The following is a 27,817-nucleotide window of genomic DNA, read 5'->3' as shown; positions in this document are numbered from 1 at the left end:
CAATATCACTAGAAAAAATGTTCCACTAGTTTTACATGGATATTTCATTTCATTTTTATCAACCACTGTATCTTGGTCAGGGTTGCAGCAAATCTTCTTCTATCATGAAACATTAAGACCAGTCTAGCAATACCCTGGACAGTGCACTAATCAATTTTAGGGTAAATCCTTCAATGGCTAAATGAGTGAATCTGGAATTTCTTGTGATGAATTGCACCCCATTGGGGCCCATCTTCTTTCCTGAGACCAGTGAATTTTAATATGCTTCGGACACACCGCAACCTTGATTAGTTACCTAAAAATAAATGAATTAATTGATTAAAATATGTTTGGATAGTTGTACCACATTACATTTGGTTTTGACTTAAAATTTAAACATTTTATTTTAGTGATAGTGTAGTGATTTAGTGTAGTGGCCAAAAGGGAATATATAATTATGTGAATCATGGGTGGGTCCAGGACCTGTACTGGAAACACTGGGAATAAGGCACCCTGGACACTAAAAGCTGGCACACCACAGCAACACACACAGTGAGTGAACAGAAGCTCTGTGGCATATGATGTTTCTTCATTTAGGCTATAAATGATTTACATTCTTCATATATTTTAGCCCACGGTAAAAAATCCTTCTTTTTAAGGAGAAATTAATAAATAATATAACATATATTGTAATAAGACATGTATTTACTGTTCGCTCATATTAAACTATCCAGGAGCAGAGCGCGTGACATGGGGTGCGTCCCAAACGGCACACTGACCTACTCAATAGCTAACAGGCTGTGTGTACTGTTCTCCATACTACTTAGTACGCTAGTATAGGAAACTCTCTGCGTCCCACGTCGAGTTTAGTTGGCTCTTCATACTGTTTAGTACAGTAGTAACGTATGCGTATTCGGACTGTCACAGTCACACGGCTCTCTGCGTAAAGGTGCCACTGTTCACCATTTAGTATTCGCGGAGTGAGATGCGGGTCAGGACATAACCGCAGTCACAAGATTTTTTAATAACAGTCGCTTTTCCAAAGATGTCCAGTATCGATCACCAAACCCGCGACAGGACGAGTAACGGGGTCAGCTCGGACCCTCACAGATTTCGTCGTGAACTGTCTGCTGAGTACTCACGCCATGACCTGGATCTGAATAAAAACATGTCCACAATCTACAACATGGGTAAGTCATTTAAATGTTTTAACTATATAATAACAGCTTTTAAATGATTTTATTTATTATAGTCATTAAAATTGTGGAAAAGCTGACACAAAATAATTGTTTACATACAGTATATCCCTGAGAAATCTAGTATTCAGAGCCCCTGTCTTCTATTTAAAATATCATTTTATTATAATATACACTTTACATCAGATCTTTTTACCTGTAGTCTACCTATAAATTTGAACATAATGTTTGAAGACCTATTAATAAGCATAAACCAATATAAGTTTGAAAAAATAGTGTCTGATTTTATGATAAAATAGTGTCTGATTTTATGATAAAATAGTGTCTGATTTTATGATAAAAGTGTCTGATTTTATGATAAAACTGATTTTATGATAAAACTGTCTGATTTTATGATAAAACAGTGTCTGATTTTATGATAAAACAGTGTCTGATTTTATGATAAAATAGTGTCTGATTTTATGATAAAACTGTCTGATTTTATGATAAAATAGTGTCTGATTTTATGACAAAATAGTGTCTGATTTTATGATAAAATAGTGTCTGATTTTATGATAAAATAGTGTCTGATTTTATGATAAAATAGTGTCTGATTTTATGATAAAATAGTGTCTGATTTTATGATAAAATAGTGTCTGATTTTATGATAAAAGTGTCTGATTTTATGATAAAATAGTGTCTGATTTTATGATAAAACAGTGTCTGATTTTATGATAAAATAGTGTCTGATTTTATGATAAAATAGTGTCTGATTTTATGATAAAACAGTGTCTGATTTTATGATAAAATAGTGTCTGATTTTATGATAAAACAGTGTCTGATTTTATGAAATGGTATTAAAATAGAAAGCTCTTTGTGTGAACTTGTGGACTTAGTTTGTCTGTGGGAATTTGTGCCCATTTTGTCAAAAGAGCATTTGCTTGGCTGGGCACTCAAGTGATGTTTCAGTTTGTGCCAAGGCAGTTCAGTGTGGCTGAGGTTAAGGCTCTATGCAAGCCACTAGAGTTAGACCTATAGTTAAACCAAGCTTTTCTTCATGTCTTTATGCACAGTGGCACAGTCATGCTGGAACTGGAAATGGTCTTTTCTTTATATAATTGTTTTAAACACTCAAATTTAATACTTAGAGGGCATGCCCCAGTATGTTTGTCTATATAGTGTATACACACCGATATTCTTCAGATGGCAACATCAAACACAGTGGCAGTTCAACAGCTTACACTGTTATTGTCTTTGACAGAATATAAGCACTTGAGAGGAAGTATAAAAGGAACATCATCAGTTTCTGAAGACAACATCCCCACAGGTAAAATAAATAAATAAATAAATAAACCTACACCTTGAACCTTAAACACTTCAGAAGTCACTTATTAACCACTGCTGTCGGTACAGTGCTGCATCATCACATGATTGAAATGATGTGATGGCTATAATCAGTCATGAATTAGGTTTATACTCGGTGTTACTATGTTGACTGTTCTGTTTTTTTATGAATAAAAACACATTCTGTGTACACAAATGCAGCTACCTGATGATCACATTACATAACTTCAAACTTCTAGAACTTCTAGAACTTTCTATTTGAAGGCAGCATTGATGGTGCTGTATGAAGATACTGATTACACAGCATTTTAACTCTTAGCTGTTTCCTGTTGCAGTGCTGGGATTACAGCTGGCTGTGGCAAAAGGACCGGACCGGCTTCCTGCTGACAAGGACATGCAGGAAGTTCTGTGCGGGAAGCTACGCATGCTGGAGACTGACCTTGCTAATATCACGACCCTAATCACGGTATGCTTAACCTTTCCGACAGTACATACACTCACACAGCACTTTATTAGGTACACACATCTGGTACATATATTCATTGATTATTTTATAAGTTACATCTGCTATACAGATTAACTGTGGGTATACAGTAAGAGTGTTGCCCATCTGTTGCTCTGTGCACTTTGCCACCATCCTGTACCCCCATAGGACCCCCAAATACCTTATCACCGCAATGACACTAATGAGGTCATGACATGGAACAAATCATACTGCTGTTCCAGTATAAGTGTATCAGTTGCAGCTGTGTTGTTGGTGTCATTTTTATGCAGTGTGTTAATCGTCTTCTAATCTTTTACTCTTAACCTTACCAGTACCACACACACACTACCGCATTATCATGATAGCAATGATGGGCTATAGTCAATAACTGCAGGGTTTGTTAAAAAATTTTTCAAGCAACCCATATTTTGTCCATGATTTTTACTGCGAACCAGGCAACCCAAACAATGCATCAAAACAAAAAACAAAACACAAAACGAAATATACTTAATTCATAAAAATAGTGGCAATCTGATCTAACTGTGGTTTACAAGATATAACTCAAAGTCTCCACAAGGGGGCATTTGTGCCTGTGAAAGAAACCCTAAATTACTGTATACTCACAGTTTATCTGTATGGTAGGTGTAGCTCCTAAAATAATCAATGAATTTATGTAACAAGACTTAGATTTAGAGCAGGGTTACAACTAATATGACAAACCCAATGACCAGTACTGTTACATGTAGATTTACTGTCTATTTCCTATATATTTAAGGAACTCTCTGCTCATCTGGTGTCCATCAACAGTGAAGAAAGAACTATATTTATCACTTTTAAATCATTTGAAGAAATATGGAAGTTCAGCACCTACCACAAAATGGGTTTGTACTCTTTCATATCCTCAATAATGTGAAATAATATAACATATACATTACAGTGAGTGTTTATGTGACTGTCTTCCAGGTTTCCAGCATCAGTGTTTGGAGAACTTTCTACTGGACCAGAATTACTGGCTGAATTCTTTAGAACAGAAGGACTCAGGAATTGAGGTCTACTTTAAACAGGACACCCTTAATCTAATGTACAGAGACTTTTTAATGCAGGAAGGTAACAGAAAATTAGTTATTTGCAGGTATACATCTTACATTATATTTAGATTTCAGTATAAACTGTTTATGGTCAAAATGATGTGGACATTCATCTGAATAATTGTGTGTTTCATAAATGAAATGCTACCAACTTTGTGGCAATAGTTTGGAAAAGGCCCTTTTCAGTTCCAAAACCACTGTTTGACCCTTGGTTTGATAAGTTTGGTGTGTAGGAACTCCAGTGCATAAATTTTAATTTAAATTAGTGCTTAGCCCGCTCAGGTGGCGCAGCGGTAAAAAGAAACGCGCTGCAACCAGGGCTGGATTCTGAGAACGTGGTATCGAATCCAGCCTTGCTTTACCGGTTCGAAGCGGAGTGGCTATATGAGCAACGATTGGCCGGTTGCTCATGTGGGGGGTGGGACAAAGAACCGGATGTGGGTCTCTCTCTGTCAGAATGCGATTGCGTTCTCTGCCGGCTGATTGGAGGCGCTTACACAGAGATGGGAGAGGGTGCCCTTAGGGTGTGTCTCTCCGCATGCAACGCTAGGTGGCGCCAAACTCGTCAATGTGTGGGTGGCAAAGATGCATCTGGCTGCTGCTCGTGTTTCGGAGGGGATACGGGTTAGCTTCAATCACCTCCGTCAGGGCAGGGTTCGGCATAGACAGAGAGGAAGCACGATGCTAATTGAACAATTGGATGCGCTAAAAGGGGAGAAAAAGGGTAAAAATTTATAAAAATAAAATAAAATGAAATAAATTTGTGCTTAGCCATACTAATGGTTTTTTGAGTGGTTGGGCAGAAATTCCCACAGACATGTTCCAAAAATCTTGTAAAAAGCCCCTCCAGAAAATTAGAGGAGTTTTTTTTTACACCTCTCAAAGCTACTAAAATGTACCCCATAGTGAATAAGTAAATGTAAAATATGTATACCGTCATTAGGTCAAACAATTATAATCACTTAACATGTTTGACTCATTTAATGGCATTCTTAAAAAATAATAATATAAGGTAAAGGGTGCTTGAGGGAGCAGCATTAAATTATGCTAGCCCACTCTTTCTGGGATCCAGGGTTTGAATCCCCTGCTGTGCTATTGGCCGATCAGGCATCTACATACATACATGTTTGGCTATGTCTAAGGGGGTGAAGAGGCTGAGGTCCAGGAATGGATTGGCACCCTGTATGGGGTGTGTTATGAAATTGCACCCAGTGATTCTGGGGATGCCAGACCCACCGCGACCCTGACCAGGATAAAAGCTTTGGTAAAACATAAAAATAAAGTGGAACAAACTATGAATATGAATAATAATAAATAACTAGTTGTGTCAGTTTTTAAGGCTGTAATAACTGCTGTAGAATAATAAGGCCTGATTACTCATTGTGCTAATTAGCCAGGAGCCTCTTACTTTCATCTACCACTGGGAGAGTGGGTGTTGCAGAGCAACAGGGTCCTGGAAAACTGGGTTTGAGTGTCATTTTGGTCACTGTGTTAATACATAAACGTGTTTTATATGTGTTATTTCATAATAAATAATAATAGATTTGACAAAATGATAAACTGTGATAATAATGCTTACCATATGTATTATAAAAACATAAATACTGTCATATTGTAAGAGATGCTGTAATACAGCGAAAAGCACAATAACAACTGAAATTTAGACTGATTAGAACATTGTGTTTTCTGTCTTAGGATCATTTTTTGGGAGCTGCACAGTAAATCAGATGTTTGATAGTTCCACATCAGGCAGTGATCTTTATCTGGAGAAAGGGGTTATAGCCATGTTTGAGCCTCCATTCCTGGGCTCTGGGTGGACTGTGATGTCCTTGGCAGATGGATCAAGAGGAACTAAACCTAGGCCGGCAGTGGAACCGGTCATTCCATTTCATGAGTGAGTGAGAGAGAGTGTGTTTGTCTGGAAATATTTCCACATGGTGCACTAATTAATTCAGTATTTTCCCTAGGTGGTTTTTGAAATCCTGTCCTGAGTGGGTTTTGGTGGGGGGTGAAAAAGCATGCCGTGACCTTCCATTTCAGATTGGTAAGGTTAAAATCAAAGTTAGCCCAGTCAGTTGCTTTAAAAAGTACTAAATTGTGTAACAAACACATCTATTCAGCTGTAGGTGTCTGCGAGGCAACAGAACCATATGATGGTAATGGACCTGACGAGCTTAGCTTTGAGGCTGGTGATCGAATCGTTATCCTGGGCTTCCTGGTAACCTGTTTTGAGTGGTTCATGGGCAAGCTGGAGAAGACTGGTGACACAGGACTCGTCAAAAGCCGCCTTGTCAAAGCAACTGATTCTCTTTGTGAGTAAGTGCCTGAATTTAAAAGACACCACCATGTTCTTTAAAGTTACCATTTTATTTTTTGATAAAAATGTTTACTGTCTGCAAAAATCTGAATGTATATCTTACAAGAAAAATATGTTGTAATAGTGGAAAAATATAAGTTTTCATTGTTAATAGCTGAGGGTACTATGATTGGGTTTAAAAGAAGGATCAACCAAAGGCTCAGTCTTTGCAAGCAAGGTGTTTCGTGGCTTACCACTGTGTACCAAACATCGTGAGAGAATTATCAATCCATTTAAAAAGAATATATTTCAACTCAAATAATTCAGCTTTTTCCACTATCTGTTATACATAATACTGTGAAAAGATTAGAAAAGATCTTATGTACTTGTGTCAGTTAAATAAAGATTTAAGAGAATGAACAAATCACATATACTTCTTTTACTTTTACAAAATGTCCCACCTTTTCTGGAAATATATAAAAAGTGAAAAATGCAACCCTAACATTAAACTATTTAAAGCATTTTTGTTTTATTTTTACATTAGCAACTGCTTCCAAAATGCAGGCGGAAGCCCAGCAATGGACTAGTGTGCCCTGTCCAGGGTATTTCTGACTTGCAACCAGTGTTTTCAGCTGCAACCCTGACCAAGATAAAGCGATTGATTTAAATGAAATAAAGTGCCAAATTACTATTATTTCAGCTAATCATGATTAGGATCAGGTGGCAAAGATGTAAATCATCGTTGGCCCACTACCACTGGGCAATGCTATTGGCCAGTCAGGCATCTACATACAGACATGATTGACTATGTCTTGGGTGGGGTCTGTCTGTCTATGATTGGCATCCTGTCAAAAACCTGGTGTAACCTGGGTGTGTTACTGCACTGCACCCAGTGATTCTGGGGAAACCGGACAACCGTGATCCTGACCAGAATGAAGCCATGGTAAAACATGAATTAAATGAAAATTAGTATTTGAAACAACCTGGTAGGATTTGTAATCCTACATTTTCATGCATTTGGTAGTTATACTGACTAATATAATAATATTCACTAAAGTTCTTATAGAATATTGTATAGTAATAGATCTTATATATTTATTGTTCATAAAGGATCGGGTGTAAGCGCTACATACAGATTTAAAAGACTTAAAAATAGGGCTGCGCAGGTGGTGCAGCTGTAAAACACGCTAGCACACCAGTGTCAGCTCTGCCATCCGTCTGGGCTGGGCGGCCACATGAATAACGATTGGCTGTTGTTCAGGGTGGGATGAGCCAGACCAGGGTTCCTCATAACTGGTGCAATTACTACCTCTGCTGGCTGATTGATGGCTCCTGCGCAGAGTTGGGGAATAATACAGATCAGGGTGTGGCTCTCCATGCACAAGACTGATCCGCATATGAACTCGCCTCGTGCAGGTGAAAAGAGGCAGTCGGTACTGAGCATGTGTCGGAGGGGGCGTATGTCAGTTGCGAAGCTCCTCAGTCAGGAGTGGAGGGTAGTATCGATAGAGGTGAAGCATAATGCAATCAGGGTAATTGGATACGACTGGATTGGGGAGAAAATTGGGGAGGGGGGGATCAGAGAAAAAGAGAAAAAAAAGACTTAAAAATAAATGAATAAACTGAGATATCTGATGCTGTAGGTATAATAATGTAATACAAAGCAAAATATAGGCACACAACAATAAACTAGTTTTTTGCAATATAAATAATTGATAACAACAATGTCCCATTTATAACAGGCCTAATTTGGAAGACTTTAGTGTCTTAGCTTTTGTTCATTTCTGATTCACAGTTTTTAGACTTGCATCCTGCTTCTTCACAGTACAAAACATACTGTACTATCAATGTACATAGCGCCATGAGCTCAACCAAATATTATGTTCAAATGTGCACCAAACTGCAGAAGCCACATTTTCTTAATATGAATGAGACAATTATTGCAAATAAATCTGCAAGAAACTTAAATAAGTTTTTGGGTACACCCTGTTTTTACAGATCGAAAGAAATCTTTTTGAAAACTGAACACAGAGAAATCTTCACCTTGGAACAAGACAAGATTAAAGAGGAAACTCTTGCCTTTTTGAAGAAAACATGTCAAAATGATGTTGCTACAGTCTACAAACTTGGTAAGCTGTCTAATTACAAATTTACAAATGCTAAATCATCTAATTGAGAAACGCTGCATGTATAATTTGACCACAGTTCAAGTAGCAAAACCAATGTAACCACTATTCAGTACCAGTGATACTTCAGAGAAAAGAAAGTCAAAAACAAGTAACAGGATTTATGATCTTAAGAGACTGAATACATGTATGAAATCTTCATAGAACAATTCAAACAAAAATGTACTCAATAAGCCAAAAAATGAGTTGGCTTGTGCACCCAGTCTCTTGTAACCTAAGTACATCTAAACAAATAATACAAACCTGCATAACTAAGTAGAACAAAATGGTTATTACTTTAAACACCTTTTTCTATTTATTGGACTTCTTAATCAAAAGTATGCACTCTGTTAGTGGCCATAAAAAAACCAAAAAAAAAACCATTAAACTCTGAACTCAGTGCAAATCTTCAAAACCAAGAGGTGTAATTACAGGAGATATCAGGTTCTTTACATGCCCACTTTCCATGGAAGAACTCTTGGTGCTCTGACGCTGGTGGTCAAACTCTTGCTCATAGCAGGCTGAGTGCTGATTAACAGAAATAACATTTATTACTCTAAAGGAAGCATTTACATCTGCTAATCAAATTGTCTAGTCCAAAGTAGAGTTAAAACATAGTCTCGCATGCCGAATTTCATTTGGTTGGTGCAAACCAAATTTGTGGTGCAAACCCAAACCCAAGTGTGTTGCGGTGATTCTTACAAACTAATATGACCTGCTTCAGAGAAAGGAAGCTAAAGTTCTGTTTGAACAGATTTAATCCTGGATACAGGGGATTTGTGCACACTTTGTATTGAGCATATGATTTTGAATGGATGTAACTGCTAGTTTATCCTGGCAGGCATCTGTAAACTGTCACCTGACATCTCTTCATAAATGTTTGAGGTGGTATAAGTCTGGGCTTTAGCTATGCCACTCTTTAAAGATGTTTCTGTATTTGGCTTCATTCATCCGTGCCTAAATTCCTACCAGTGTCCCTGTTCCTGCCCTACCAAATGGGCTGTCAAATGCCTTTTACTCTCTCATACTAACACATTGGTCCCAGCATTTATCAGGTCATCCTGCAAGTCTTTTGCAGTAAATGAGGTTTCTTCTTTGTCCTGATGAGATTGCTAATGGCTCTGTATGTATAAAGTGTTTGGCTTTCTTTCAGGGTCAGGCAGGTTTCTTGCTGCGCTATAAGTTTAGAACTTCTAGACAATACTCCAAATTGTGTTTCTAGGAATGTTCAAGATCTTGGAAATCATCTTATACCCATTTCCCCTTTTGGTGCAATAAAATAATCTCCTTTCTCAGCTTTTGTGACAGCTACTTAGTTTTCACCATGGTTGCAACACATACAGTATCTCTGGGTGGTGTTTATATAACACATTAGAGATAAAGGAAATTAAGAGTTGTTATTAAGTTCTCAATGGTTTAATCATGTTGTAACCCAACTTTAGATCATACAGACCAGCTGTTATTAACATATAAATATTCTGCTGTGCTAAAATACTACATCATTAATTTTTTTGTTCATCATTCAACTGATTCCCGCTAGCCAAATTTTCATATAAAGCTAAAGCTTTTTCTAGGGGTGGAATATTTCCAATTGCAATTGTGAATAATGTTAAAGAATAATATATAGTCTTATAAAATTTAATATTTTACACTAGATTCTGACAGGTACATGTATTTTACTGCATGTCAACACAGTACTTAAAATATTTTTACTGATAAAGTTTCTCAATGGAAATGTAATGATTTCACTAATCATGTTTTAACATATTTTTGTGTTAAACCCTAGAGACCAGCCTAAAAAGGTGGTCTAGTGTTTATGTTATGGGATATTAGGTCAGGACTGCACCATGTGTAGGATGGTGCACAGAAGCATTTATTGTTAAAAAAACGCCTCCCCCAAAATGTTTTTTTTTCACTATTTGGTGTTAAGGTATAATGCAGGGTAGCTGACCTGTCTTGTCTAAGTTGTGTGGTAGGAACTCCCCAGACAAATGGTGTTTCTGAAGGTGCTGGGTCTTCTTGCTCTGTAACAGGCAGTAACCTTTATTACTTAGTGCACAATAAAAAAAAAACAATTAATGATCTTGTGCCAAAATAAACCCATGTATAAATACAATAACAATAATCAGAAATTAAATATTTTAAACAGTTTTTACTTAAGACAGAATTAAGTACATGCCAAGGCAATGAGAAAAGAGAATATTCCAGTATTGAAAAGACTAACCTTGGTCCCAGTCTTCATCACACACAGGAATGGTCCAGGTGCTGACAGGAACCTGAAACTTGAGCTGTGTCTTAGCAGTTTCCACTAAAACTTGAAATTACAAGTGAACACATTAATGGTCTTGATGAAAGCAGTAAGCTGTAATATAAATCAGTCATTAAATCATGAGGTCTTACCATAATCAGTATTTACGGAACACCTATACATACAGGAGGACATGTGCTCAGACAGCTCATACTTGGGCATTAGGTGACAAGCATTAAAAGGGCACGTCCAAAGTTCACTGGCCAGCTGAGGATTGTTCTGGTAAAAACATTATATTAAATTGGCTTAATTACATATTTATTCTTGTGTTTTTGTTTTAAAACCATAACTCTTTTTCACAGTGGAGTAAGGAAATTGAATTTGTTGCATAAAAATAGTAGTTTAGAGGTGCAGTCGGCCCTCCAGACATCTACCCGGACAATATTGGCTATGCCTGAGGAAAGGGTAAGGATGGCAGAACCCTGTGATAGATTGGTGCCCTGTGAAATCGAACCCGCCGAAACCCAAACCAGGATAAAGCGTTGATAAAAATGAAATGGTCAGTAGGTGGATACTTAGATGGCGATTTTCATATACTGTTCTTCCTAGAATGCACTAAAACCCCTTTGTTCAGTTTCCTTTATGTGTCAGCAAAAAAAACCTGTTTTTTAGTCTTGGTTCACTGTTCTACAAAACAGCAATGGAACAAATCCATGCAAAGCCACACCCCCAAAATCTATGCAAACATAGATTTCATAGGGGCCACTCTGTCACCAACATGTATCCTAGGCAGAAGACCTTTACTATACTTGTGCTAAAATACTCATCCTAAATGACAAGCAAAGACAGCAGTATCAATTCACTGCAAAGCAATCACATATGTGTACAGTTACTCACAGCTAGATAGAAGATAACATACATAGAGGAATGGGTACATAGAGGAAACCCACTCCTCACAAACAGGTGAGGCTGAAGGCGACAATTAAACTTAAGGCCACACTGTACCAGCTGTGGAACCAAGCTGCCCCGTCAAACCGTATGTAAATTACACTGAGATATCACATAATTACACTGGAGGTTTTTTTAACCAAGCAACAAACTTAAAATAAGAGATTTTGTATATAAATAAATGTAAACACTTAGCTACTTGTTACAATGAATAATATCTAAATTTACAAACCTAATTACACTTGTGGTATCACATATTTTTACACAAGGAAAAGACTTGTACACACCTTTCTGCACTTGATGAGATGGTATGGAAGCCGACATGCCCGGATTTTATGATTTGGGTCATAGGGGCACTGAAGTAGTTTGTCAGGGTTACAGTTGTCCTCATCTGTAATGATAATTATGAATATTTAGCAGATTATACTAATGATGAAAAGCTCGATTTGATTTAGCAAACTGTGTTTTTCCCCAAACACATTCTAAACCAGCCAGCTTTTTAAATACATTTTATACAAATAGTTTTTTCCCCTAAATCCACAGAAATAAGTCTTGATTAAAATTAAGTGGTTTTCAATTAAATTATGGGGAGGAGTGAAACTGAAAGTTCAAGTCTTTTAATGTATTCAACATAATTATTTATTTTAATTTTACACTTTCATGTATATGTTTCAGTTGCAGATTTCATGTTTTCAGAATCCGATCTTATTTTTACAGTTGTAAATCTTATTTTTTCAGTATCAGTTTTTTTTTCCAGAAAGTCAAAATAACAAACATTGTTTTCTTGATATCACAACATTTTTGTGAACTCAAATATAAAAATAACTAGTGGATTAATGTGCACAAACAAAACAAGAAGAAATCGTGTACATGGACATGCAGAGACATTTAAATCGCATCGTGATGTGGTATATTTGCCATAAGTTTACCTGATTCACTTGTTTTCTTCAAGCACTTTAAATTAGATGAACTTGTGAACCGACTCCTTCGGTTCATAAAAAAAAAAGACTCGATTCATTCGCGAATCAGACTCTCTACTCAATGCTATGGGGTCGACATGTGGCTTTATTTACATACAGGTCCTTCTAAAAAAATTAGCATATTGTGATAAAGTTCATTATTTTCCATAATGTAATGATAAAAATTAAACTTTCATATATTTTAGATTCATTGCACACCAACTGAAATATTTCAGGTTTTTTATTGTTTTAATACTGATGATTTTGGCATACAGCTCATGAAAACCCAAAATTCCTATCTCAAAAAATTAGCATATTTCATCCGACCAATATAAGAAAAGTGTTTTTAATACAAAAAAAGTCAACCTTCAAATAATTATGTTCAGTTATGCACTCAATACTTGGTCGGGAATCCTTTTGCAGAAATGACTGCTTCAATGCGGCGTGGCATGGAGGCAATCAGCCTGTGGCACTGCTGAGGTGTTATGGAGGCCCAGGATGCTTCGATAGCGGCCTTAAGCTCATCCAGAGTGTTGGGTCTTGTGTCTCTCAACTTTCTCTTCACAATATCCCACAGATTCTCTATGGGGTTCAGGTCAGGAGAGTTGGCAGGCCAATTGAGCACAGTAATACCATGGTCAGTAAACCATTCACCAGTGGTTTTGGCACTGTGAGCAGGTGCCAGGTCGTGCTGAAAAATGAAATCTTCATCTCCATAAAGCTTTTCAGCAGATGGAAGCATGAAGTGCTCCCAAATCTCCTGATAGCTAGCTGCATTGACCCTGCCCTTGATAAAACACAGTGGACCAACACCAGCAGCTGACATGGCACCCCAGACCATCACTGACTGTGGGTACTTGACACTGGACTTCAGGCATTTTGGCATTTCCTTCTCCCCAGTCTTCCTCCAGACTCTGGCACCTTGATTTCCGAATGACATGCAAAATTTGCTTTCATCCGAAAACAGTACTTTGGACCACTGAGCAACAGTCCAGTGCTGCTTCTCTGTAGCCCAGGTCAGGCGCTTCTGCCGCTGTTTCTGGTTCAAAAGTGGCTTGACCTGGGGAATGCGGCACCTGTAGCCCATTTCCTGCACACGCCTGTGCACGGTGGCTCTGGATGTTTCTACTCCAGACTCAGTCCACTGCTTCCGCAGGTCCCTCAAGGTCTGGAATCGGCCCTTCTCCACAATCTTCCTCAGGGTCCGGTCACCTCTTCTCGTTGTGCAGCGTTTTCTGCCACACTTTTTCCTTCCCACAGACTTCCCACTGAGGTGCCTTGATACAGCACTCTGGGAACAGCCTATTCGTTCAAAATTTCTAGGAATTTTGGGTTTTCATGAGCTGTATGCCAAAATCATCAGTATTAAAACAATAAAAGACCTGAAATATTTCAGTTGGTGTGCAATGAATCTAAAATATATGAAAGTTTAATTTTTATCATTACATTATGGAAAATAATGAACTTTATCACAATATGCTAATTTTTTGAGAAGGACCTGTATATTAAGCGCTAGACATATCATCGCTACACATTTATACCTTGGTTCTCTTCCCAGCGAGGCACTGTAACCTTGGGTTCAGGTAGCAAATCCCTGCAGATTTGTGTCTTTTTCGAAGTCATTTCTCTCCTGTTTTCACAAGCTGTTCACCTACACACAAACAACATTTTATTCAAATATTGATAATATCAAATTTAGACCAAACTTGTCATTCATTCACTAACTGTACATCTACTAACCATAATTTTTATCAATATTTAAACTATAGTAACCGCGTTACAACATGGCAAAAATGTCAAATTTAGCTGCATATTAAACAAATCTTACAGAAGCCGTTTGACTTTTAAACGAGCTAAACTTCAATCTCTTGCTTAATTTAGTTGCGCATGCGCTATATTGCTGCTTAACCGACGCCGTTCTAATTCACGTCTGTTATTTAGTTATCGCGAGATTGGCACCTGTCCGCTTGTTAAAGGCTGAGATTTGCTTTCTCACTAGTGTCAGAGAACCTTAAACGATTGTCAAAACGACCAGGAACGTCTATCAGAGCAGTAGTTTTGTAGCTGTCCATTAAAAAGTTGGGAGATATGTCCAAAACGACACATTTGTGTTCATAACGAGTCAAATACAGCTCAAATATGTTTAAAACAACACACCCTAATACTTGCTTGTTTGTGCTTTGTGGGCAGTGGTAGCTCAGTGGTTAAAGTACTGGACTACATTACATTTTCAGCATTTAGCAGATGCTTTTATCCAAAGCCATTTACAGTACTGGGACAGTATACAGTCTAAGCAATTGAGGGTTAAGGGCCTTGCTCAAGGGCCCAACAGTGGCAACCTGGCAGTGGTGGGGCTTGAACCAGCAACGTTTTGATTACTAGTCCAGCACCCTAACCACTAGGCTACAACTGCCCTAATTGCCGGACTAGTGATTAGTAGGTCATTGGGTCAAGCTCCACCATCACCAAGTAACCCCAGTTGGGCTCCTGAGCAAGACCCTTAACCCTCATTTTCTCAGACTGCAGTCACGTTTATTAGTGGCTGTGGATAAAAGTGTTTGTTAAATGTTGTTTTTTCCCATTGTCTGGGATAAGGCGTAAAACATAGAAAATACACAAAATCATGAGTTATACACTCAATGCATTTTTCTACCTTAAATTTGCACACAACGTGCATCACGACTTTGTACTTATGAACAGTGCAAACAATGTATTTTGATGTGTTTTTGACACATAAGGGAATAACACTGATACTTCGAAACAAAGCCATTGTTAGCACTTGCAGGCCAAACCACAACCACAAAATTTTTTTAATAAATGTTTCAATAACAATTAAATTATCGGTGATCTTATAGTGGTGTCTTCTTTCTATTAATTGACAGAGCGAGTGTGTGGGTGGGGGGGTGGGGGGGGGGGGGGGGGGGGTCTGTACCAGGTGTGTGTATTCACTGAATTGACAGGTAATTGTATATAACATATTAATTTAATTATACATGCATAACCCTTGTCTTGTTTCTGATTTTTGTTACAGATTGTGCAACTTCAAGTCCACTTCAAAGTAGGTAACATTTATGTCTTATTTTCCATTAATGAATTATGATTATGAAAAAAAATCTTTTTGTTATAATTATATTCGAAATTAATCCTAAACGCCTCAAAAGTGAGGAAGTAAATAATTGGGTTAGTGTGTGATGTTCTGCAGTGGATCTCTGCCTTGGACCCATTGTTTCCAGGATAGGTTCTGGACCTACTGTGACCCTTATCAGAATGAAGCAGTTGCTAATATAGTGCCAATATTAAATGTCACTTTTCTCATTTTGATGTTTTTAGACAGCTCTTCTGACAGTGTGCATGTAGACCTGAAAAGAAAAATGACAAGTATTTTAAATACAACGAGGGAGCCACATGAACATGAAGCTGCACTGGATAGTTCTCATCATCTCCAAACAGATGAGCCCATTAAATCCACAGACTTCCTAAAAGAAACTCCATGCTTTACTGTTCGTTCAGAACAGGATGGAACCAGCCCGGACGGACACTATTCTCTTCTGCTTTTCCTAGGCAGCCGTGACCATCGGCCAGAGTTCCAGCTGCTTTACAGTGCCTACCCAGATTTCCTCCTGTTGCATTTCCAGGGTCATTCAGATGAAGAGGAGTTGGTTGCATATTTAGGAGTTGCACGGGAAACAGCAAGAAAGAAGCGGATGTCCTGGGCACAAAGCAGAATTTGTTTCCTCTTGGGTCAGCTTTGTGCAGGGAGGTCAAAGTACTCCCAGGCACGCGTCTATTACGAGGAAGCCTTAAGCATACCCAAAGACTATTTCACAGACATGTACTTTCTTTCAGCCATCTACTCTAACCTCGCCTTTGTCTATTTTACACAGAAGAATGTGGACAAGTATCTTGCTTTGTCAGAGCGCTTTGCTGCTTTAATGATGGCAGTCTGTGACTGTTTGACTGGCACAGAGGATCCAGAAGTGTTCAAGTTTGCACTAAAGAAGGCCATTCTATCCAGGAATAAACCAGCAGAAGCCAGGGTCTGTTTCCTGCTAGCCAAATTTTATCTGAAGCTTGAAGAGGGGATGAATGCAGTGCCTTTTATTGAACGGCTGCAGATTTTGGCTGATAAGCTGCCTGGCACCTGTGATGAGATGAAGAGTCATGGTTTCTTACTGTTAGCACGGCTTTATAGTGACTATGGTCTTCTTCACCTTGCTGAGAGCTCAGCACAACAAGCGTGTATTCAGGTATGTAGGGCTGTGCTATTTGTTATAAATACAATGAGGGGGTTTGGTTCATAAGGTGTGGTGCTATTAGGTGTGTAAATGTAGGTTTAAACATGCTTAGCGAAGTAGTAAATACAAACAGTAGTTCCTAATAAAATTGTATCTTGTTTTTTTTTTTTTTACCCCCTACAGGTCTCTTCCTCAGTGGCTGACTGTCTTTGTGGCATATCATTGCTGTTAGAGAATGCCCGGGAATTGCATGCTGTCGACATCCCAACTCAGGTGGCTCCATGTTTGTCCCGAGCTGCTGCTTTAAAATCTCTTGAGCCCAGCCTTGAATATGTTCATGCTCTGTGTCTCTCCTGGCTCTTTGACAAGCATGGCATGCCTAATAGGGCAGTTCAGTTCATGTGTGGCCTCCTTGACCACACATTTACAGAAACACTCAGCCAGTCTGATGCCAACACAGCTCTGATATGGCTGGCGTGGCTGTATATCTGTGACCTGCAGTACAACACTGCAGTGGTTGTTCTGGACTCAGTCCTGTCTTCATTGCCTGACCACTGCACAACACGCCTGGAAGGTGTTGTCTACAACATGCGTGCCATTGCATTAAGACGTACCGGTGATGTAAAACAAGCTGCAGAGAACTTACAAGCTACTTTGGATGTCTGTGAGGAGTTTGAAGACAGGTACAACTGGGCCATAGCGCTGGCCAATTTTGGCTTTCTAAGTCTGCAGGTCAATGCAAAAAGAGTAGCAGAGGAGCATTTTACCCAAGCAGTAGAGCTGTTCTCCGAGCAAGAGCATGAAGGACTTGAGCTAAGCTTTGTTGCTGTACTTTTAGAGCTAGGGAAGCTCTATATCTCTCAGGGTTTTTGTGAAAAAGGGCAGATATTCTATGAGTGGGCATTGCTGATCGCCATCCTGTATGAAAACCCAGACAGTAAGTATCAAGTATTATTATGGGTCTGTATGTTTGTTAACTTTGAACAGTTTGCTTGCAGAATAGCTTTGATTAATATGAGAAAAGCAGTATCTAACAGCCAGTGGATGTGGGGGTGGGGTGCAGTCACCCTGGACCCTCTTTTCAGTACTGATGCAAATGGTCACCTATGAATTATAAGAACATTCTGTCGATTATCAACATACTTCACCAAACCTTTTCATTTAAAATAGAATAAATTTTTTAATACACTGCAAGTAATTTATGAACAGAGGGGTCTGTTTTAAGTAGCAGGGTCCATAAGATGTTATTTACACTACTAATCATGTCAGTATTATAAGAATCCTTTAGAAAATAGGAAATGATTTAACTAAGATTAGTTAAAAATTAAAAAATTTCCTGTTAATAAAAGTTAATATTTGCCTTTGAAGGTCAGTTGCAAGCCACCCGTCATTTGTGCCAACTGTATAGTGAAGTATGCCCAGGCGAGGCTCAGTGTATTATTTATAACGAGCACCAGCTGAACCTGCTACACCAGACAGAAGACAGAATTTCTGAGGCAGGCGTCCTAGAGAGGATCAGCCAGCTCTACCTGAGTCTGGGCACAGAGAAGTAAGTTTCTGAACAACAAAATGCTACTAAATATATATTGTTTTTTATCAGTAGTTCTCCTGATTTAGATATGATGTCCAGATCTGAAGTGTTTGTTGGATGTTTTTGTCTCAGAGGAAACAGATTTGCACTTGACTATACCAAAAGAAGCATAGGGATCTTTATCGACCTGGGGATGAGGAGGAAGGAGGCCCATGGCTGGCTACAGGCAGGAAAGATCTACCTGATCCTCAAACAAACTGAGCTAGTGGATCTCTATGTACAGGTGACATGCTCAACATGTTTTATGAATTAAAAAGATTAACTCTAGCTTGGTCAACACTAACAAACCTACTCACAGCTTTAGCAGAATGAAGGCTTGTTTGATAGACTTGAGAAATATAGTAAGAAAATTTCAGTTATCATAAATGTAGTGAGTGTTTTCTAAATGTTCTTCTGGTCACTTTTATGAGGATCTGGAATCATTCAGTGTAACAAATATGCAAAAACAAAGAAAACCAGGAGGACAGCAGATATTTTTTTTACAACACTATGTTGGCCTATTAATAATTAAGCCCTTAATCTGTTTTTTTCTTGATATGAGTGATAGGTAGCACAGGACATTGCTTTAAGTACAGGAGACACACTTTTCATCCTGGAGCTACTAGAGGCAGCAGGTGATGTGTTTTTTGATAGCACACAAGAAAAAGAGAAAGCCATCTGCTTTTACAGGGTAAGCACTATTCAGTCTGTAATGAAAAAATAGATTTGTGTGTTTTTGAGCTAAAAAAAATTTGATTTGATTTTAAATACATATAAATGCCATTTTAGGCATCACTCTATTGTAACGGTTTGTGGGCTAGACGGACAGGAGGGGCGGACACAAACGCGGAGATGTGTGAAAGAAAACTATATTTATTAATAATAAAGACAGGACAGAACAGACTGAACAGGACTAAACAAAGGCTAAACGGAGGATAGTACACACAGGCTAACAAACAAGGACTAGGCTAACAGACAGGGGCTAAACAGGGACTAAACTAAACAGGCTAACAAAGCTACACAGGCAAACATGACTAAACAGGCTAGACAAGGACTAAACAGATGAAACATGGAATGAACAGAACTAAACAAGAACTAAACAGACTAAACAAGGCATGAACAGACTAAACAGGCTAACATAACAGGAACAGGCTAAACTGACCGACAGGAGCTAGGAGGAAGGTAAAACAGAGTTACCAGGGGCAAACAGACAGAATTACCAGGAGCAAACAGACAGAGTTACCAGGAGCAAACAGACAGAGTTACCAGGAGCAAACAGACAGAGTTACCAGGAGCAAACAGACAGAGTTACCAGGAGCAAACAGACAGAGTTACCAGGAGCAAACAGACAGAGTTACCAGGAGCAAACAGACAGAGTTACACTCAATAATCTCCAACCAGCCTTTCCCTGAGCCTCTCCTAAATAGTAGCAGCTGGGGCTAATTAGCCCCAGCTAACCAATCAGGAGAGGGAGGCTGGTTGGAGACTGGGGAGAGAAGGGCGTGGCACACTGGAGCACAGGATCACCCTGAGGCTCCAAGCGTGACAGTAGGCCCCTCCCCGAAGGCACGACTCCTGGCGTGCCCAATACAAAAACCAACAACAAAAAGGAGGTCCTGGACCCTGAGGGGCAAATTTGAAGTTATTTAATATGCCTTGCGGTAGGCATGATAGGAGACCAGAAGCGCTGTCGGGGAGCGCCGACGAGAGTTCAAAAGCGCCGTCGGGGGGCGCCATCGTTGGAACAGAAGTACCATTGGAGGGCGCCAACACGGAAACAGGAGCGCCATCTGGGGGCGTCATCTCGGAAACAGGAGCGCCATCTGGGAGTGCCAACGAGGAAACAGAAGCACCTTCGAAGGACACCAACTCTGGAACAGGAGCGCCATCAGGGGGCGCCAACTCAGGAACAGGAGTGCCGTCGGAGGACACCAACTCTGGAACAGGAGCGCCATCAGGGGGCACCAACTCTGGAACAGGAGCGCCATCAGGGGGCGCCAACTCTGGAACAGGAGCGCCGTCGGAGGACACCAACTCAGGAACAGAAGCGCCGTCGGAGGACACCAACTCAGGAACAGAAGTGCCGTCGGAGGACACCAACTCAGGAACAGAAGTGCCGTCGGAGGACACCAACTCAGGAACAGAAGTGCCGTCGGAGGACACCAACTCAGGAACAGAAGTGCCGTCGGAGGACACCAACTCAGGAACAGAAGTGCCGTCGGAGGACACCAACTCAGGAACAGAAGTGCCGTCGGAGGACACCAACTCAGGAACAGAAGTGCCGTCGGAGGACACCAACTCAGGAACAGAAGTGCCGTCGGAGGACACCAACTCAGGAACAGGAGCGTCGCCGAGGGACGCCCATTCGGGAACAGGAGTGCCATCAGGGGGCACCAACTCGGGAACAGGAGCGGCATCGGGCTGCGCCAACTCGGGAACAGGAGCGCCATCGGGATGCGCCAACTCGGGAACAGGAGCGCCATCGGGATGCGCCAACTCGGGAACAGGAGCGCCATCGGGATGCGCCAACTCGGGAACAGGAGCCAGCTGCGTGGAGCCTGGCGAAGAGGTTTCGGGAGTCAGCTGCGGTGAGCCTGGCGAAGAGGCTTCGGGAGTCAGCTGCGGTGAGCCTGGCGAAGAGGCTTCGGGAGTCAGCTGCGTGGAGCCTGGCGAAGAGGCTTCGGGAGTCAGCTGCGGTGAGCCTGGCGAAGAGGCTTCGGGAGTCAGCTGAGAGGACCCTTGAGAAGAGGCGTCCGGAGTCAGCTGCGTGGACCCTTGAGAGGAGGCGTCCGGAGTCAGCTGCGTGGACCCTTGAGGAGAGGCGTCAAGAGTCAGCTGCAAAAACACTGGAGAAACGTCATTAATCAGCTGCACAAATCCTTGAGAATCTCCTTGATTCAGCTGTGAGGACCCTTGAGAGGCGTCCGGAATCAGCTGCAAAAACCCTTGAGAAAGTTCTTGAAACAGCTGTGAGAACCCTGGAGAGGTGTCCAAAGTTAACTGCGAAAACACTAGAGAAACGTCACTCAGCTGCGAGGACCCTGGAGAAGCGTCCGAAGTCACTTGGGAAAACACTGGAGCAACGTCATTCAGCTGCGTGGACCCTGGAGAGGCGTCCGAAGTCAGCTGCGAAAACACTGGAGAAACGTCATTCAGCTGCGAGGACCCTGGAGAGGCGTCCGAAGTCACTTGGGAAAACACTGGAGCAACGTCATTCAGCTGCGTGGACCCTGGAGAGGCGTCCGAAGTCAGCTGCGAAAACACTGGAGAAACGTCATTCAGCTGCGAGGACCCTGGAGAGGCGTCCGAAGTCAGCTGCGAAAACACTATTGAAACATCACTCAGCTGTGAGAACCCTGGAGAGGTGTCCAAAGTTAACTGCGAAAACACTAGAGAAACGTCACTCAGCTGCGAGGACCCTGGAGAAGCGTCCGAAGTCACTTGGGAAAACACTGGAGCAACGTCATTCAGCTGCGAGGACCCTGGAGAGGCGTCCAAAGTCAGCTGCGAAAACACTAGAGAGGCGTCCAAAGTCAGCTGCTTGGACCCTGGATATGCGTCAGAAGCCAGCTGTTTGGACCCTGGAGAAACTGGACTCAGCTGCGAAAACACTGGAGAGGCGTCCGAAATCAGCTGCTTGGACCCTGGATATGCGTCAGAAGCCAGCTGTTTGGACCCTGGAGAAACTGGACTCAGCTGCGAAAACACTGGAGAGGCGTCCGAAATCAGCTGCTTGGACCCTGGATATGCGTCAGAAGCCAGCTGTTTGGACCCTGGAGAAACTGGACTCAGCTGCGAAAACACTGGAGCCGGTGAACACACAGAAGGACCCCCGGAGCCCTTGGGGTCGTAACAGGAAACAGGACCTAAATAATATTGGCTGGCTCCTAACGTGGACTTGGGACAGTCACGAGCTTTATAAGCGGGCACTGGCTCCTGGACCACATCCGCAGTGGGCACTGGGGAAAATTTAACCTCCCCAGTGGGCACTGGATGCCAGGTATAAGCTGCAGTGGGCACTTTGCTACATGAAAATTTGGTTCTCATGAGGCCCTCAAAATCCTTCACCGAGTTCAGCACAACTCCCCTGTCAGACCAACGCTGCTTAGCCCACTCACGAGCAGCACCCCTCAGTCTAGACATCATAAATCGTACCTTGTCGATTTCAGTTGGCTGGGGGTCCAGAAGGTTCTGCAGGTAGAGCTGGCTCTGGAGAAGGAAGCCTTCAACCCTATGGTTGCTTCCATCATAAGGAGCCGGCCTACTAAGCGGGAAGACTAGAGGAAACCTCATAGAGCCAAAGTCTGGGAAAGAATAAACCAGCAACATCTCGCTGTGTCCTATCAGGGAGATTATTCTGTAACGGTTTGTGGGCTAGACGGACAGGAGGGGCGGACACAAACGCGGAGATGTGTGAAAGAAAACTATATTTATTAATAATAAAGACAGGACAGAACAGACTGAACAGGACTAAACAAAGGCTAAACGGAGGATAGTACACACAGGCTAACAAACAAGGACTAGGCTAACAGACAGGGGCTAAACAGGGACTAAACTAAACAGGCTAACAAAGCTACACAGGCAAACATGACTAAACAGGCTAGACAAGGACTAAACAGATGAAACATGGAATGAACAGAACTAAACAAGAACTAAACAGACTAAACAAGGCATGAACAGACTAAACAGGCTAACATAACAGGAACAGGCTAAACTGACCGACAGGAGCTAGGAGGAAGGTAAAACAGAGTTACCAGGGGCAAACAGACAGAATTACCAGGGGCAAACAGACAGAGTTACCAGGAGCAAACAGACAGAGTTACCAGGAGCAAACAGACAGAGTTACCAGGAGCAAACAGACAGAGTTACCAGGAGCAAACAGACAGAGTTACCAGGAGCAAACAGACAGAGTTACCAGGAGCAAACAGACAGAGTTACACTCAATAATCTCCAACCAGCCTTTCCCTGAGCCTCTCCTAAATAGTAGCAGCTGGGGCTAATTAGCCCCAGCTAACCAATCAGGAGAGGGAGGCTGGTTGGAGACTGGGGAGAGAAGGGCGTGGCACACTGGAGCACAGGATCACCCTGAGGCTCCAAGCGTGACATCTATACTCAGTAATCCATAATGAAGTAAAAAAAAAAAACCATGTTTTTAGAGTAAAAAAAAATATTACAAGTGGGAAAAAGTAAAATTTCTTATTTACAAAAGTATTCATACCCTTTGCTGTTGCATGTTCACAAGATGTGAATATAACACAGTTTGAGTCCAGTTCAAATATGAATTAGTTGGACATAGTTTGAAAAGGCACACACATACGTTTAAAAGGGCAGACAATTAACACAGGATTGCAAGGAAAAACACAAACCATTAAATCTAAGGAACTGCCTGTGGATCTTCGCAATTAAATTGTGGCAAAGCATAAATCAGTGCAAGGATATGGGCCCAGTTAAAGCCCAGGCTAGTACACCATCAAACATATGTGGAGAGACCTAAAGATGGCAGGTTATAGACATTAGACATTCAGTTTGTTGATGCTTTACAGGATCTATCATAAAGAATGGGATAAACTGCTCAAATCCAAGCTTTTAGAGACATCCTTGAAGACTTGCAGCTGTAATGTCTGTCAAAGGGGCTTTTATAAAGAACTGAATGAAGGGTCTAAATACTTTTGTGAATTAGACATTTTTATTAATCTTTTAAAAACTCTAAAAACATGCTTTCACTTCATAATTATGGGTGATTGTCAAGATGTCTAAATCCCTTCTAAATCCCCAGTAAACTTCATATAACATATTGCAAATAGATTTTGGTTGTCAAACAGAAATACAAAAATTGCTTTATTTACATTTCACTTTTCTGTGTAGACGTAAATGCCACATTTGATAGAATAACATTACTGTTTGTGGTGTATATCGTATTAAACCTGTCTAATAAGAAGGGATTCTAATTCCAACTACAGTATGTAAGATGAGTAGTTGATAAACAGTATTATTTTACATTAAAATAATTAACTGACATTTCTTTGTGTGTGTGTGTGTATCAGGACCGAGCCCTGCCTATTGCACTGAAGATGAACAGTTTGCATTCTCAGCTCAGGTTGTGCAATAAGTTAGCAGAGTTGCTGCTACAGCTGGGACAGTATGGAGAAGCTGTGGAGTTTGCACAGACTACATTAGAGCTCAGCATCAATCTGGGTATGTTGCTTACATGCAAATACTAATATTATTAACAGTTTGTATCATACAAAAGCTGAGAGACGGTCTTAACTGAGCTAGTACAAGTAAATTATATCGGAAACATTTAATACAGTCTTAATTCATTTCCAAGGTTGATTGGACAAGGACTGACTTTTACTTGTCTGCTACTAGAGGGCGTTTCTGGCTATAAAATGGGCTTTGGGAGTTTTCTCTGGTTCAGCGCTTGGATATACTGTATTGTCTTACTGTATTTCCTAGCTAAGCTTCAATAAAGCCATGGGTGCTTGCTTTCCTCTCTTGCTTAGAACTAAGACACTATTTAGCCATTTGCCCACACAGGTGTCTGAAAGTGTGATTTAATATCCCATAAATCAGGCCAGGGGGTTCTAGAGGCCATTGTGGCTACAGGTTATTAATATAGAATAGAATAGAATCTTTATTGTCACACTATACACAGATACAATGAAATTTTGTAATATCAAAATTTTGTAAAATCAAAATATCCCAAAACATTCCATTACGTTATCCACTGTAGCAGGAGAAGCTCTTGCATGATCAGTATGAAAACCTGCAGCCCTTTGGGTATAAGATAGGCAGACCACCCCTTACTAATCAAACTACACAATGACTGAAGATTTGGATAGTAGTAGTCAAGATCCAGTGAGACGGTAAAACTATGTTGTTGTTGTGCCCATTCAGCAAAATTGTATTTGCATGTTCCAGTTTAATCCAAAGGTGTTTAATTGTATTGAGTGCAGGGCTCCTTTTAGGCTACGGAACTGGTCAAATCTTGACTTTATTGACCTGAACTGTTGCATAGATTGTATTTTTTTTTTAGTCGTTTTTATACACCTGTTAGCATGTGTTGTGCCTAAAATACCTGATCGGAGGCGTGTTCTTGTACCTTTGGCCATTTAGTATAACGTGTATTTTAACATAAGCATATTTGAGCATATGCTTATTACCTGTGTTTGTAGGTGATCACTTAAATGAGCGTGTGGCTTTCCATCGTCTGGCTACACTCTACCACTGCCTGAGTCAGTTTGAGCTGGCTGAGCACCACTTTTTAAAAGCCCTCTCACTGTGTCCCTCACTTCTGGAGTTTGATGAGGAGGCCTTGTACTACGTCAGGGTCTACAAGACACTAGGAGACATCATCTTTTATGATCTAAAGGTAAGGAGTGTTCTTTTGTGGCAAACTACCTTTATGACTTGTGTCCTTGTGCTGACCACATGAGGGCAGTGTAGACATGAATGCAAACTGAAACATGTTCTCAATAATAATGACTTGCCTTGTTAGTTCAACTAAGTTCACTCGTATATTTTTCACATGACAAGTATGGATTCGGGCATGGCAAAAACAGACATCAGGCAATGGACAAAAGATGATAAACAACAAATCAGCTCTAAACAACCTGGCAAATACAACAAATAGTAAAGTATGTACTAATCAACACCCAAACATTACATCTATATGTGGTTGTTAAAAACCATGTTCATTCTATGGTCATTAAAACGGAGTTGATAACCCTTCTTCTGTTGGACACATGAGGTTTACCAAAGTTAAGTAGTGGTACTATAAATTACAACACATCGTTTTCTGCTACTGCACTGTAGTCCATTAGTGGTGTACTTTACACCAGGGTGACTCGACTTCACTCCTGAAGGCCCACTTCCCCACATAGTTTTAGGCTTTTCCTAGTTCTGCCTGGAGTACAGATGTGTCTTTAATTGAAAATGCATGGCACATCATGAAGAGGAGAATCAGACAATGGCGACCACAAGCTTTTGTGCAGCTGAAGTCTTGTATCAAGCAAGAATAGGCAAAATTTCCACTTGCAAAACGTCAACAATTAGTTACCTCAGTTGCTTAAACCATTAAAAAGTGTAATTTATTAAAACAGTGATGTAAGGCAGTGGTAAACATGCCTCAGTCTTTTTGTGTGTGTTGCAGGCATCAAATTCCTAAATTAGTTCATCTAAATTAGTTTTTACATACAAAATACAATCAAGTTAGATTCTTGTTCTAATTTCATTTTATCAAAATGTCCCAACTTTTTTAGAAATAGAGTTACTAACATCAGTGTAGTTACACACAATGTACCACATAAATGTAGTTTAGGAGGCAGTCAGGAAAGTGCTAGCGTGTGCTGTGTAAACATTGTCCAAGTGACGTAGTTATGAATGTAACCACATATGCCTAAAAAAACAACAATAAATGAAGCCTGAATAATGTATTAACCATAAGGTAAAGCATACCTGTTTGGTTACTGTTGCATTAAAAGTTATAACTGTGCTATGTAGATTCTGCTGATCACAACTGAGACCATGTTGTCAATATTAATGAAAGTACTTAGAAAAACCCATCTAGTTACTAATAATCTGGAATAATTGTATTTTACACAGGTATTAGGTGGCGCAACATTACTGTTTGGAATGTCATCATGAGATTTAGCAAACAGATCAGCCAAGTGCTGAAATATTTACTCAAACTTTATGATACGTGAATAATATGCAGTATGTTGTTTAACTCAAGTCTAAAACCCCTTTCTATTCTCAGGACCCATTTGATGCAGCAGGTTATTACCACCTTGCCCTGGCAGCTGCTATGGACCTGGGTAATAAGAAGTCACAGCTTGAGCTGTGCACTCGTCTGGCCACCATCTACCACAACTTCCTTATGGACCGTGAGCTCTCACTGTACTTCTACCAGCGTGCAAGGGCTTTTGCTGCTGACCTCAATATCCGCCGCGTCAACCTGGCACCAGATCAGAGCTTCCGCACCACATCCCAGTATAGAACCACAGCCATACAGGAGACAAGATAGAGGATACAGGAGACTATTCCAAGGCCTCCCACTACCAACACCTATGATTACATTCTGCAGACTAGATGTTTTTTTGTACTTGTGGCTTTGTCACTCCAGAAGTTTTATTAAGTTTTATTAAGCACTACTAAATGAACAAAATATGTAAATATGTATTTAATATATTACAGACTGATTTTTAAAAATCTATATGCAGATTACATCAACATATCAAAGTATTTTTAATTACATACAAGTGATTTAGTAAAAACACAGATTGAGTTTTTTATTTATTATTTAGCTTTAAGCCATCACATGACAT

The 27,817-nt window shown here is 40.3% G+C and overlaps 2 protein-coding genes across 6 annotated transcripts; one reads left to right on the top strand and one right to left on the bottom strand.

Annotated features, from left to right (window-relative positions):
• Positions 1 to 745: 745 nt before the first annotated feature.
• On the top strand, positions 746 to 27,762 carry LOC134312344 (SH3 domain and tetratricopeptide repeat-containing protein 1). 3 transcript variants are annotated; one of them, XR_010011533.1, is made up of 19 exons: positions 746 to 1,169; positions 2,416 to 2,481; positions 2,834 to 2,964; positions 3,758 to 3,863; positions 3,946 to 4,089; positions 5,766 to 5,964; positions 6,038 to 6,114; positions 6,191 to 6,386; positions 8,365 to 8,495; positions 15,718 to 15,744; positions 16,017 to 16,933; positions 17,105 to 17,858; positions 18,290 to 18,470; positions 18,585 to 18,735; positions 19,060 to 19,182; positions 24,536 to 24,686; positions 25,667 to 25,863; positions 26,028 to 26,128; positions 27,250 to 27,338. XR_010011533.1 is itself a non-coding variant. In XM_062994216.1 (18 exons), the coding sequence occupies exons 1-18, from the start codon at positions 1,025 to 1,027 to the stop codon at positions 27,514 to 27,516; spliced, it is 3,957 nt and encodes a 1,318-aa protein (XP_062850286.1). In that variant the 5' UTR covers positions 750 to 1,024; the 3' UTR covers positions 27,517 to 27,762. The 3 variants fall into 3 exon arrangements, 2 of the variants coding, with proteins under 2 accessions (XP_062850286.1, XP_062850285.1); XM_062994216.1 differs by lacking the exon at positions 26,028 to 26,128 and having other exon boundaries at positions 750 to 1,169; positions 6,197 to 6,386; positions 27,250 to 27,762; XM_062994215.1 differs by lacking the exon at positions 26,028 to 26,128 and having other exon boundaries at positions 750 to 1,169; positions 27,250 to 27,762.
• Positions 7,437 to 14,545, bottom strand: LOC134312346 (gametocyte-specific factor 1). 3 transcript variants are annotated; one of them, XM_062994219.1, is made up of 7 exons: positions 14,427 to 14,545; positions 14,228 to 14,337; positions 12,015 to 12,118; positions 10,932 to 11,058; positions 10,756 to 10,845; positions 10,483 to 10,555; positions 7,437 to 7,912 (listed from the first exon to the last, which is right to left on the bottom strand). In XM_062994219.1, the coding sequence occupies exons 2-7, from the start codon at positions 14,307 to 14,309 to the stop codon at positions 7,894 to 7,896; spliced, it is 495 nt and encodes a 164-aa protein (XP_062850289.1). In that variant the 5' UTR covers positions 14,310 to 14,337; positions 14,427 to 14,545; the 3' UTR covers positions 7,437 to 7,893. The 3 variants fall into 3 exon arrangements, with proteins under 3 accessions (XP_062850289.1, XP_062850287.1, XP_062850288.1); XM_062994217.1 differs by lacking the exon at positions 7,437 to 7,912 and adding an exon at positions 8,005 to 9,059 and having other exon boundaries at positions 14,427 to 14,542; XM_062994218.1 differs by lacking the exon at positions 7,437 to 7,912 and adding an exon at positions 8,005 to 9,059 and having other exon boundaries at positions 14,515 to 14,542.
• Positions 27,763 to 27,817: the final 55 nt, after the last annotated feature.

This window comes from Trichomycterus rosablanca, chromosome 4 (genome assembly GCF_030014385.1).
Source record: "Trichomycterus rosablanca isolate fTriRos1 chromosome 4, fTriRos1.hap1, whole genome shotgun sequence".
Classification (NCBI taxonomy): Eukaryota; Metazoa; Chordata; class Actinopteri; order Siluriformes; family Trichomycteridae; genus Trichomycterus; species Trichomycterus rosablanca.
Note: the sequence above shows the minus strand (reverse complement) of the source record. Positions and strands in the feature narration are given on the sequence as shown.

Excerpts from the sequence above, each read along its gene's own strand:
- LOC134312344 (XM_062994215.1), top strand. The coding sequence starts at position 1,025 with ATGTCCAGTATCGATCACCAAACCCGCGACAGGACGAGTAACGGGGTC. Across the intron at positions 19,183-24,535 it reads AAGCCATCTGCTTTTACAGG|GACCGAGCCCTGCCTATTGC; the intron begins GTAAGCACTATT and ends TGTGTGTATCAG. Across the intron at positions 24,687-25,666 it reads AGAGCTCAGCATCAATCTGG|GTGATCACTTAAATGAGCGT; the intron begins GTATGTTGCTTA and ends CTGTGTTTGTAG.
- LOC134312346 (XM_062994217.1), bottom strand. The coding sequence starts at position 14,309 with ATGACTTCGAAAAAGACACAAATCTGCAGGGATTTGCTACCTGAACCC. Across the intron at positions 11,059-12,014 it reads ATCTCATCAAGTGCAGAAAG|AACAATCCTCAGCTGGCCAG; the intron begins GTGTGTACAAGT and ends TGTTTTTACCAG. Across the intron at positions 10,556-10,755 it reads TGATGAAGACTGGGACCAAG|AGCAAGAAGACCCAGCACCT; the intron begins GTTAGTCTTTTC and ends TGCCTGTTACAG.